The sequence below is a fragment of the Euleptes europaea genome, chromosome 7, assembly GCF_029931775.1.
Source record: "Euleptes europaea isolate rEulEur1 chromosome 7, rEulEur1.hap1, whole genome shotgun sequence".
In the NCBI taxonomy this organism is placed as follows: domain Eukaryota; kingdom Metazoa; phylum Chordata; class Lepidosauria; order Squamata; family Sphaerodactylidae; genus Euleptes; species Euleptes europaea.
In genome coordinates, this window is record NC_079318.1 from 85,253,851 (window position 1) to 85,265,915 (window position 12,065).

The following is a 12,065-nucleotide window of genomic DNA, read 5'->3' on the forward strand; positions in this document are numbered from 1 at the left end:
GAGAAGAGAGCCCTTCCCCCCCACACACACACGATAAAGCAGACACCAAGCTACACGTGGAGTGTACTAGTTGCCCAAACTCTGTTCCTAGAACAAATACAGGATAGGAAATCCACCAGGAATCGTGACAATGCGCAATACTGTTTAATTCCCGCCACAGATACATACTGCTTTTGCATTGCAAGACTTCCTCCTTTCTACCAGCAATTTCAGTCTCACTGTTTTTCGAGTCTGGGGGCTTCCTTGGTCAGAGTTTCATTCTCCATCCTCTTCACCCTCCTGTTGCTGCTGCCTCCTTTTTCCTTTCTTTTTCCTCCTCTTGGCTTTCTTCTCTCGATCAACCAATGGCGCCTCTTCTCCTGCAACCTGCCCATTCTCACAAACGGCATCCTCCAAGTCTCTCTCTCTTGCTTTCTTCCGCTTCTTCCTCTTGGTCGGATTCAGTCTTTCAGCCTGGCGGCTGCTGCTACTATCCAGAGCAGCCTCAGGTGCTCCATCCTTCTTACCATAGCTGGCCAAGAAAGCCTTTTCCTGCTCTTCCAGGCGAGCTAACTTCGCACTCATGGTCAAGCCATGGCGAGCTCCTCTGGGGGGAAAGCGGGGGAAACAAATGGCAAAGGTTTGCTAACACTCAAGTCACAGCTCATACAGAACAGAGGCTAAGAGGCAGGACCTGGAGAAGAGGTTGAGGGGGGACATGATTGTTTTCTTGAAGTATTTGAATGGCTGTCATTTAGAGGAGGGCAGGGAGCTGTTCCTCTTGGCAGCACAGAATAGGACTCGCAATAATGGGTCTAAATTGTGGGCGGATACAGTAAGAGTTGTTCAACAGTGGAATTGGCTACCTAGGGAGGTAGTGGGCTCCCCCTCACTGGCACTCTTTAAGCAGAGGCTGGACAAACACTGGTCAGGGATGCTCTAGGCTGATCCTGCATGGAGCAGGGGGTTGGACTAGATGGCCTGTACGGCCCCTTCCAACTTGATTCTATGATCCCGGGTTCAAGATCAGCCCTTATTAGCCACAGCCTTCCCATCTGCAATTTGGTAATAATACGAGACCTACTTTACAGTGGTTGTAAGGATAATAATGTATAGGAAACACCAAGGCACTGTATACGCTTACTGATAACAGATCTGCGATTGGTGTGTCAATGAATTCTCAAGGACTGCACAATTGGGCCTCCCTGCTAATGGGTATTTCCTCGTTTGCAGATGCTCCCTATGCTTCTGTCCCTCTACTTGCATAAGCTAGAGATTTCACAGAGTAGCTGCATAGAGGCAGGTGAAGGAAAGAGCAGTAAATACGGATGCTAGGCTAGTGGCTACCTGAAAGTAAAGGGAGGGAACTTGGCTTCTTACCCTGCTCCCCCCTCTAACAAATCTAGCTGCAGCATTCAGCGCTGTACCAGAAAGTTGGAAAACTCTCAAATGGGGTGCTCCAGCTGACCATAAGCTCCACACTCACTTATGTGCTGTACGTCCCCCGCAAGCCTGGACCAGTTCTTCATCTGTGAGCCTGTGAAAAAGAGTAGGAGCAGGTTAAGGAACGAGCCTGTCCCAGGCCACACGCATATTAACACATTCAGCCTCTCCTGGCTTTGGATATTTTCTAAAGCAGGGGTCCCCAGCGTGTTGCCCGTGGGCACCATGGCACCCGCCAACACCTTTTCTGGCGCCCGCCAAGTGTTTTTAGAAACGGGATGGGGCCAGGAAGGGCTTTTGCCTGGGAAGGCTTCTGATTGGCTGTGCAGATTTTTTTTAATGTTGCTTTCGCAGCAGCTGCCACCACAGCACGAGAAACAGCACTGTGTTACTGAAGTTAAACTGTTGCCATCGTTATGTGGCTGGCTCTGCCTCTTCCGGCAGCCATTTTGTTGCTGCGCCCACCATGCCGTGTCAGAATTCCAATTGTGCCCACAGGCTCAAAAAGGTTGGGGACCCCTGCTCTAAAGACAATTGGGGGTTCTATTCCAGCTGAACCCAACCAAATCAATGTTTCCAGCCAAACAGATCCAGGCTCGAGCTACTTTCTTCCCCTTGCCTTGTTTTACCTCCGAGCTGTGGACAGGTCCAGTTTCTCCTCATCCTCTTCGCTGCTGTCGGAAGAGGAAGCCGGCTTCAGCGGCTCCTCTCTGCCGGATGTCAACGTGGCTGCCTGGAACGAAGCACAAACGAAGGCCGAATCAGTTCTAGCCCCCAATGCCTCTTGCCAAGCAAAACCAAGTGGCAGCCTGCAGGTGTGGGCTTTCCCTAACTTTGCGAGAGCAGCGTGGCCTAGGAGTTGAAGCACACGGAAACAACAGACAGAGAGGGAGGAGGAAAAGAGGCTAAGAAAAGGAAGAAGAAATTAAAGGGCTGCACCAGTCACAGGACTGGGGCAACCCTTTCATTTCTCCTTCCTTTTCTTTGCCTTTTTTCCAGACTGATGAGGTCAACCTGCTGGGTAACCTTGTGCCAGTCACAGTTCTCTCAGAACTCTCAGCTGTGAGAGATCCCCCTCTCTGAGTTTGCTTCTCCAAATCAGTTGCTCAGACGTTGATACAGAAACAATAGATTTATTGAAGCCTTCAGGAGATGAGACAGGCACAGGTAGAAAGTTGCAAGTGAGGGGCTATACGGGTTTACAGAATATATTGACTCCAGGGCACTGGGGCACTGGGGTTCACACTTATTGTTATGGGAAGTTACAAGCTTGGCGTAATACAAAACATCAGACGGATCCCAGGAAGTCTGGTGCGGCTATCACACTTCCAAGGCCGCACCGGCCTGAGGGAGTACTGGCAGGAAGAACAGCGGGGGGGAAGATACATGGGCCATCAGGCCTGGCGCCTGAGACCAGAAGGTGTGAACTGCTTTTACGAGTTCACTGATAACACCGCAGGTGATGGAAAGCAGAGACACAAAGACAGAGACCCTCACATTCTGCCCCCCTTAAGGCCCCCCTCCGAGAGGACGAGGCTTATCGGGATAAGCGAGGTGGAATTCTCGGACCAAGCGAGGAGCTGCCATGTGGGGTGCGGCCACCCATTCGTCATGAGCGGAGCCAAGGTTTTTCCAGCGAACAAAGTAAAACAGTTTCCCTTTCTTCCATTTGGAATCTAAAACCTTGGATATTTCCAAATGGGTATCCCCTCCTACTACGGTAGGAATCTCATGAGCGGGAGGGGGGTGGAACTGGGGAGCTGCTACATAAGGTTTGAGGAGGCTTATATGGAAGACTGGATGAACTCCCTTGAGAGTCTTAGGGAGACTCAGTTCCACGGTAACCTCGTTGATTACTCTGGTAATGGGGAAAGGTCCTACATAACGGTCGCTCAGTTTTTTGCAGGGGCGAAGAGAGCGGAGGTTTTTGGTGGACAGATAAACTTGCTCCCCCACCTTGAGTTCCCATCCCGGAGACCGGTGTTTGTCTGCTTGTTCCTTGTACTTGCTTTTTGCCCTTTCCAGATTTTTGAGCAACCATGGCCAGGTGGATTTAACCACCTGAATCCACTCCTGAAGATCAGGGGTAGACTGGAGCTCTGGCGAGACGGGGGCAGAACCGAAAGGGCCAAAATCCGTCCCGTATATAACTTGGAAGGGACTAAAGCCGGTAGAGGAATGAGGCGCATTGTTGTACGCATATTCGGCAAATGGCAGCAGGTCGACCCAGTCGTCCTGGTGGAAATTTACATAGCAACGCAAATAACATTCTACTACCGCATTTACTCGTTCCGTTTGACCATCCGTTTGGGGGTGATAGGCGGAAGAAAGGCCCTGTTCCTCCACTCCCATTAACTTTAGGAAAGCCCGCCAGAATTTGGCAACAAACTGGACCCCCCGGTCGGAGAGGACCTTCCTCGGGATCGAGTGTAGCCTGAGGACGTGCGTGATGAACAGTTTAGCTAAGCCCTGGGCTGAAGGAAGACCTGCACATGGAACGAAATGAACCTGTTTGGAAAAGAGGTCTGTGATAACCCAGAGAACCGTTTTCCCCCGACTTGGAGGTAGGTCGGTGATAAAATCCATGGCGATGACTTCCCAGGGACGGGAGGGGTTCTCAAGCGGTTTGAGAAGCCCCGGGGGTTTTCCCATCCGTTTCTTGGCTGTGGCGCAGGTGGGGCAGCTGCGCACATACAACTCTACATCAGATCTCATACCGGGCCACCAGAATTGCCTTCGAACCAGGTGAAGCGTTTTTACGAAACCAAAATGACCCGCTAGCCTGGCCCCATGTACAAGTCCCAATACTTCTTTGCGAAGGGAAGATGGGACATATAGTTTCCCCCCTTGCACCCACCAAGTGTTGGTTCGTTCCAAGCCAGTGGGGAGGAGATGGTGCTCCTCCTCCTGTAAGGAGGCGTCCCGGAGTCGCTGTTGGAATGCTTCCGGGATACCTTTGAGCGTAGGGGGGGTCTCCGGTTGGCGGGCTTGGGATCGGGTGGTGACGGCCAAGCCAGGGACTTCCCCTCGCTGTTCGGGAGTGAACAGGGAGTCGACGGGGCGATCGAAATCGTTGCGATACTGGGGAAGTCGTGACAAAGCATCAGCTAGGGCATTTTCTTTGCCAGGGACATGTTTGAGGGTGAACCGGAATTTTGCAAAAAATTGGGCCCACCGAATTTGTTTGGCATTGAGTTTTCTAGCTCCCTTGAGAGCCTCAAGATTCTTGTGATCTGTGCACACTTCGAACGGCAGCTCGGCCCCCTCCAAGAAGTGTCTCCATATGGTAAGGGCATGTTTGACCGCTGCTGCCTCCTTCTCCCAAATGGCCCAGTTGATTTCGGACTGGGAAAACTTCTTGGAGAAGTAGGCGCATGGCCTCAACCGTCCCCCCTCATCCCTCTGCAATAGGGCCCCGCCCATGGCTACATCCGAGGCATCCACCTGCACCACGAAGGGCTTGGTGCAATCCGGGTGAGCCAAAACGGGTTCGGATGAAAAAAGTAGCTTTAAACGTTCAAAAGCTTGCTGGCACTGGGGAGACCATTGCAGACGGGCTGAGGGGAGTGCGGCGCTAGCCCCCCTGTCCTTGGTACGCAACAGGGCAGTGAGGGGAAGCGCAACTTGGGCAAAGTTGGGAATGAAATTCCGGTAAAAGTTGGCAAACCCCAAAAACTGTTGAAGTTGGCGGCGGGTAGTGGGGGTTTCCCAGTCCCGCACCGCCTGGACCTTGGCGGGGTCCATTTCCAACCCTTGGTGGGAAATCACATACCCCAGAAATGTAATAGAAGGTTGGTGGAATTCACACTTGGACACCTTAGCATACAGTTTGTGCTCCCGCAGCCGCTGGAGCACTTCTCGCACTAGGCGCACATGTTCTTCCATGGTCTCAGAGTAAATAAGAATGTCATCGAGAAATACCACCACCCCCCGAAACAGTAAATCATGCAAAACTTCATTAATTAATTGCATAAAGACACTCGGAGCCCCCGAAAGTCCGAACGGCATGACCAGGTACTCAAACATCCCAAAACAACTGGAAAAGGCCGTTTTGGGTTCGTCTCCTTCTTTGATGCGAATGCGGTGGTAGGCTTCTACCAAGTCCAGTTTGGTGAAGATTCGGCCCTCCTTTAATTGTGCTAGAAGGTCAGGAATAAGAGGGAGGGGGTAAGCATTAGACTGGGTGACTGCGTTCAGTCTGCGAAAGTCAATACACAGTCTTAAATCTCCCGTCTTTTTCTTTACAAAGAAAGCTGGGGCTGAATAAGGAGCCTTGGAGGGGCGTATGAAACCCCTCGCCAGATTGACATCCAGATAGTCTCGCAATACAGTCTTTTCACTAGGGCTCATGGGGTAAACCTTTCCCTTAGACAGTTTGCCTTCCCCTACAATCTCGATGGCACAGTCCGTTTCTCTGTGGGGAGGCAGTTCGTCGCACTCTCTAACATCGAAAACATCAGTAAACTGCGAGTACTCAGAGGGTAATTGAGGAGAGACTGGGGCGGGGGACCCTACCAGTGCGGCGGCTGGAGTTCTGAGTACCCGTTCCTTGTCATGCAACCCACAGGGGTTTTCGGGGAAGGAAAGCACCCGTTTAACCCAATCAATGGAGGGATTGTGTCCCCTTAACCAGTTCATCCCTAACACCACAGGGGTTACAATATGGGCGATGGTGAAATACAACCGTTCCCAATGTTCCCCCACGGACATAATCACGGCTGCAGTTCTGTGGGTCACAGGGCCCCGTTTAAAGTCACTCCCGTCCATTTGGGAAAAACGGAGGGGTCCCGGAAGCCGCTTGCGCCGGACACCCAACTTCTTGGCAGTTTCCTCATTTATCATGGTGCGGGCACACCCCGAGTCGACCAACGCGGGGACCTCTAACGGGGGACCCCCTTTGGGTAGGGACAGATGAACACGCACAAATACATTGTCCTCTTGGGCGCTTACCATCGGTGGAGCTCCTTGCACAACGATAGGGACGGTCTGCTGCGGAGCCCCCTCTACAGCAGACCGACGGCGTTTTTTGCCGGCTGTTCCCACTCTTCCTCCTCGCTGGAAGAGGGGGACGGGGTGGTGGCTTCCGGGGAGCCGTCCGAATCAAAGACGGTATTTGTAATCCGGGACCCCGATGGGACCGTAGAGTCGGATGCCCCATCCTGGGGGCGCGCGTGGAGAGCGGAGGGTGCGCCGGAGCGCCGGCTCAGTGGTCCACTTCTGCGGCGAGGCTGGCTGTCGGCGGCCGGTTTCGTCGGCTCGGCCTGGGTTTGGCGGGGGGGGGTCGGACGGCCTGAGCGAGAGGGGCATTGCGATGCAAAGTGACCCTTTCCCCCGCAGATCAGGCAGACGCCGGCCTCGAACCGCTTGCGGCGTTCCGCGGCCGAGAGACCCCCGCCACCCCCTTGCCGGAGTTCCCGGCCACGGTCACCTCGGGGCCTGGGGTCTCGCCCAAGCCGTTGCTTGGACAAGTTCAGGAGTTGTTTGCGATTCTCGATGTCAGCAGCATGGCGAACCCAACCTTCCACATCCGGGGGGTTCCCTTGCATGAAGGCCCAATGTTGGAGGTCTGGGTTGAGACCCTCCCTGAAACATTGTACCAAGGTAGCTTCACTCCAGTCCAGAATTCGGCTAGCCAGTGACTGGAACTCACTTGCATACTGCGCCACCGACTTAGTCCCTTGGCGCAGTTGCATCAGGGAGGCTTTAGCCCGCTCACCCAGAGTCGGGTCCTCAAAACGGTTTCGGAGTGCTACCATGAACTCGTCCAGGGTTCGCAGCACCGGCGAGCGGAGTTCATACTGCAACACCATCCAGGCAGCCGCCTCCCCTTGCAGTAAGGAAGCCACGTACTGCACCCGGGACTCCTCAGAAACGAAGGTTTGGCCTTGTTCCCGCATAAAAATGTCTACTTGGACCATAAAAAAGGTCAACTGGTCTCCCGACCCGTCATACGTGACTTTCAGGTCCCGACGGGCCGGGGGGGCAGGGGTTGCGGGCGGAACTACCGGCGCCCCGTCTGGGGGAGCACCGGCTGGAGGTTGCAACTTCAGCGCATCTAGGGTCGTGGCCATCTCACCCATTACGCGTTGCATGATCTCCATCTGCTCCTGCATAGCCCGGCGGTCTTCCTGCCACTGCTTTCGTTCTTCCTCCATGAGGGCCTCTTTGCGGGCCGGGTCCCCTTCGAGTCCCGTGCTGGGGAAGGCCAACCGGCGATCCTTCGCCGCAGTCCGCGAGAGCGACCAGCCCTTGGGAGAGTCCAGCCAATAAGTAAGCCCCCGGGGACGTCCGTCCCGATCTTGGTCGGGTGCGCGACCCTTCGGTTTCTTTGGCTTGGCTCCCTCCTCCTTCGGGTCCGGCTTCTCCGGCTCGTCCGGTTCCTTGGGGGCATCGGGGTTTGGGGTGGTGTCCTCGTCGGCTGACATTCTGTCCAAAGCGGTACAGCTGCAGTCCGAGAGGCAAGGACTTGCAACTTAATGTGAGAGATCCCCCTCTCTGAGTTTGCTTCTCCAAATCAGTTGCTCAGACGTTGATACAGAAACAATAGATTTATTGAAGCCTTCAGGAGATGAGACAGGCACAGGTAGAAAGTTGCAAGTGAGGGGCTATACGGGTTTACAGAATATATTGACTCCAGGGCACTGGGGCACTGGGGTTCACACTTATTGTTATGGGAAGTTACAAGCTTGGCGTAATACAAAACATCAGACGGATCCCAGGAAGTCTGGTGCGGCTATCACACTTCCAAGGCCGCACCGGCCTGAGGGAGTACTGGCAGGAAGAACAGCGGGGGGGAAGATACATGGGCCATCAGGCCTGGCGCCTGAGACCAGAAGGTGTGAACTGCTTTTACGAGTTCACTGATAACACCGCAGGTGATGGAAAGCAGAGACACAAAGACAGAGACCCTCACATCAGCCTCACCCACCTCACAAGGTGTCTGTCGTGGGGAGAGAAAGGGAAGGAGATTGTAAGCTAGTTTGAGACCCTTAAAAACCAACTCTTCTTCTAAGAGCAGTGGACTCTGATCTGGAGAACAGGGTTCGATTCCCCACCTTCCACACACATGAAGCCTGCTGGGTTACCTTGGGCCAGTCACAGTTCTCTCAGAACCTTAAGCCCACGTGGAGGCAGGCAACGGCAAACCGCCTCCGAAGGTCTCTTGCCTTGAAAACCCTATGGGGTTGCCATAAGTCAGCTAATACTTGACGGCACTTTCCACCACCCATTATGTAACTTCTACATCGTTTAATGTGTCATGTTAACGCTTATCCTTTGTTTCAGCTTTATGCAATCAGATTTCTGCAGTCCAAAGCCTATTGCTTTGTTTACTGGATGTCCCATCATGTTGAATGTGCTGACCTACCCGCATAACCCACCTTGAGTCTCTGTGACAGAGGCAGACTACAAATAACAAAAAAACCTCTTCATGTCCCATTACCTTCACAAAGCGGCCGTACAGCATGTCCTTGTCCCCTGGCGCTTTACGGGGTTTTTTATTTGTTATCATTCCATCTTGCTTGGAAACCCGTTTCACTTTAACACCATCCTAAGGGTGAGAAGGAGAAAGAAAAAAGGAAAATGTGTGATGGCTTCCCTTTTAAGTTGCATTCGACAAGACAAGAATGTATGTATATGATCTTGAATTGAAAAAAAAGAAAGAAACATGATGCCTGGAGTCAAAGAAGCTATGCGAGTCAGGGGGTTGAAGTGCAGAGGAAGAACTGTGTGCAGTCATCCATTCTTCTGCAAGCACAACTCCATGAGTGGCAGAGGTGTGGTTTTGCTCCTATATTATTGCCATAGTCCACGTGACATGAGTCATGACATCGTCCATGTGACATTTTCCTCTTTGGGTTTTGTGCATGCCATCATGGCTGTATCATCCTAACACTACATTTAGAATGACAGCTTCACGGATGGCGAGTTGGGTCCAGCAGATCTATCCCATTCGAGCCTCTTGCGTCAGGGGAAGGGGCCGCTCAGAGGCCTCCTACCTGTCCAGCCTCGACAGCGATATTGGCGGCGGACGAATTGAAGAGGTGGTCCCACCAGTGGAAGGTGAACTGCTCAGCTGAATCGTGACCCACCTGTGTTGAGGAAGAAATATCTGTAACAGCTAGAAGTTCAGGCATGATTCCCTTGTCTATCCCCATTTTACTCTGCCTTTCCTCCAGAGTGGTATATTCAAGTCTCCCTCCATTTATGTGTGGCATGGCGGTTAAAGTAACCTTGATGGTTGAGTGGGGATTCAGACCTGGGTTTCCCAGATCCTAGTCCAACATCCTAAGAACTACACCACACAAGCCTTTACTATATCTGGTAAAGACATTTTTACTTTTCAACTACGGTTCAGTCCATTCCTGTATTCTGTCCTATTTCTTCCCGGTAACAAAAGAACTGATTGATAACATTCAAGGTACTACTCCTTGATTTATTGTTTTTTCTTTAAAAAATCTAGTTTCTAGTCCTTAAGGAATGCTTGCAAGCCGAGTGAGGCACACTTACTGATGTGTTGTTCTTTATTTGTGGTAAAAGGTAGTCCCCAGTGCAAACACCAGGTCATTACTGACCCATGGGGTGACATCACATCACTACATTTATAGACAGACTTTGTTTACGGGGTGATTTGCCACTGCCTTCCCCAGTCAGTTTTATTACCATCCATGAATCTTATAGGTGCCTTGTCAAATTTTTAAACTGTGCATATAGGACAAAAATGTGTTAAATAAAATATCCTAAACTGCTTCAAAGGTCTGTCTTGGGGACTACAAAGCAGATTATCAATGGATTTAATTAACAATAATAAAGTGTATTTATGTGCATGAAAAACCTCAGCTTCTTTAAACTCACAGGCCCAAATCAGTCACTTGGCTTACCCCAGCAGTGTCACACTTCACTTTGACTTTGATGGCCTCAGAGATCCCATTCTCTTTCTTGCCCAGTCCTTTACCTAAAAAAACATTTTTCAAAAGGAATGAGGGGGCAGGAGGGGAAAACAGAAAAACCAACAAGAGACAGATGGCCACTTAACTGTGCCCTGGCATCCAGAAAGCACAGCAGTTCATAGAATGATGGTTGGGCATTCGTTATCGGAAGAGTAAGGCTTGATCCGCAACAGACACATTTCATACGATCAAGCATAACTCAACGCTCATGCCTTTTCTTTACGCTGCTTCATACAGCTGTGTCATATTAATTTAATATTCAAAATGCACATGGGGAGGGGACTTTGCTCCTGGAATCAATTCAGTTTCGAATACAGTTCCCTAATCAGCAATGCTGATTCTGTGACCTTAGGCAGATCATGAGAGGGAGGCACCTTGGCCATCTTCTGGGCATGGAGTATGGGTCACTGGGGGTGTGGGAGGGTAGTTGTGAATTTCCTGCATTGTGCAGGGGGTTGGACTAGATGACCCTGGTGGTCCCTTCCAACTCTATGATTCTATTCTGGATGAAAATGAGTGGCCAAGAAGTCTACAACTGATGCAGGGCAAAGGATAAGATACAATACTGGCAGGTTCTGGGGAGCGGGGGGGGGGGACATACACGCCCCTTGGAACATTGAGATTATACAACTTTTCATTCAAAAACAATCAAAACTCTCAAGGCTCTAGTCCTTCTGGTTTCAAAGATGTATTTAAATGGTATGGCCAAAGGTTACATTTTAGAAATCACAGAGACGGCAAAGGGGAATTTTTTTTCGGTAGTTTCAGCTTTCATTTTAAACACACACACAACCACGTTTCTAGCCCTTCTGGCTGCAAAAATATGCCTCAACGTGTGCAGCCAATGCCCTGTTAAATTCCAGAAGCCATAATGGACCATCAAAGTCAGTATTGTCTACTCAGACCGGCAGCGGCTCTCCAGCTGAGGTCTCTCACATCACCTGCTTGCCTAGTCCCTTTAACTGGAGATGCGGGGGATTGATCCTGGGATCTTCTGCATGCCAAGCAGATGCTCTACCACTGAGCCACGGCCCCTCCCCGAGATACATCCATTCCCCATGTTGAGATTTAACCTCTAGAAGCCTTGGGAAGGAAGCCAAACCCTGAGGAACAACAATACTAGCAAATCACACTAGTCGAATTTTAAAAGGCATCCCCGGAAGAAGACAAAAACAGGGAGAAAACAGGAACAGGGATTTATCAGGTCCAGGGATCAGGAAATACAGTCAGTAGAGACCAGCAAAGCACAAGCAATACCGCCCAACCTTTTTTCCAGCCGTGCCTCTTCAACTGCTTCTCTGCAAATGTCAAGCCTTTGCTCGTCTGCTGGTGAGAAACATTGCTCATGATGGAAGCTGCGTATGCCAGGGAAACCTTTCGTTTTAAAGGCTCGGGGAATCTGAATTTTGTCTTCCAGGATCACCTGCCCAGCAGAAGTGAAAAGACCATTATATAGACGCATTAGCTCAATGTGGCTTTAACATACATACCTCTGTATAGTCCAACATGAAAGATTTCACATTAATTAAACCAAATTGTGAACTCCAGTACATTTCCATTGTCTTTCTAAACCGGGTAACCAATCCAGAAGGGTTTATATTAAATAGTTATAGAAGGCCTAGCCGCATTCAGGGCGGAGTGTATAAATCACACATGGAAACAGAAAAGAGTATGGTCATTGCAAAATGCAGCTTC

The 12,065-nt window shown here is 51.0% G+C and overlaps 1 protein-coding gene across 1 annotated transcript; it reads right to left on the reverse strand.

Moving 5' to 3' along the window:
• Nucleotides 1-255: 255 nt before the first annotated feature.
• On the reverse strand, nucleotides 256-11,733 carry LOC130480625 (G patch domain-containing protein 4). Its single transcript, XM_056853231.1, has 7 exons — nucleotides 11,636-11,733; nucleotides 10,302-10,375; nucleotides 9,420-9,512; nucleotides 8,864-8,971; nucleotides 2,052-2,155; nucleotides 1,466-1,516; nucleotides 256-586 (listed from the first exon to the last, which is right to left on the reverse strand). The coding sequence occupies exons 1-7, from the start codon at nucleotides 11,715-11,717 to the stop codon at nucleotides 256-258; spliced, it is 843 nt and encodes a 280-aa protein (XP_056709209.1). The 5' UTR covers nucleotides 11,718-11,733.
• Between the last annotated feature and the right edge of the window lie 332 nt (nucleotides 11,734-12,065).

Bases quoted from the DNA above. Each gene is read 5' to 3' on its own strand.
- LOC130480625 (XM_056853231.1), bottom strand. From the start codon at position 11,717: ATGAGCAATGTTTCTCACCAGCAGACGAGCAAAGGCTTGACATTTGCA. The intron at 10,376-11,635 runs GTTGGGCGGTAT...ATGTTTTTTTAG, and splicing joins GAGGCACGGCTGGAAAAAAG to GTAAAGGACTGGGCAAGAAA. The intron at 2,156-8,863 runs GTAATGGGACAT...GCTTCGTTCCAG, and splicing joins TGTACGGCCGCTTTGTGAAG to GCAGCCACGTTGACATCCGG.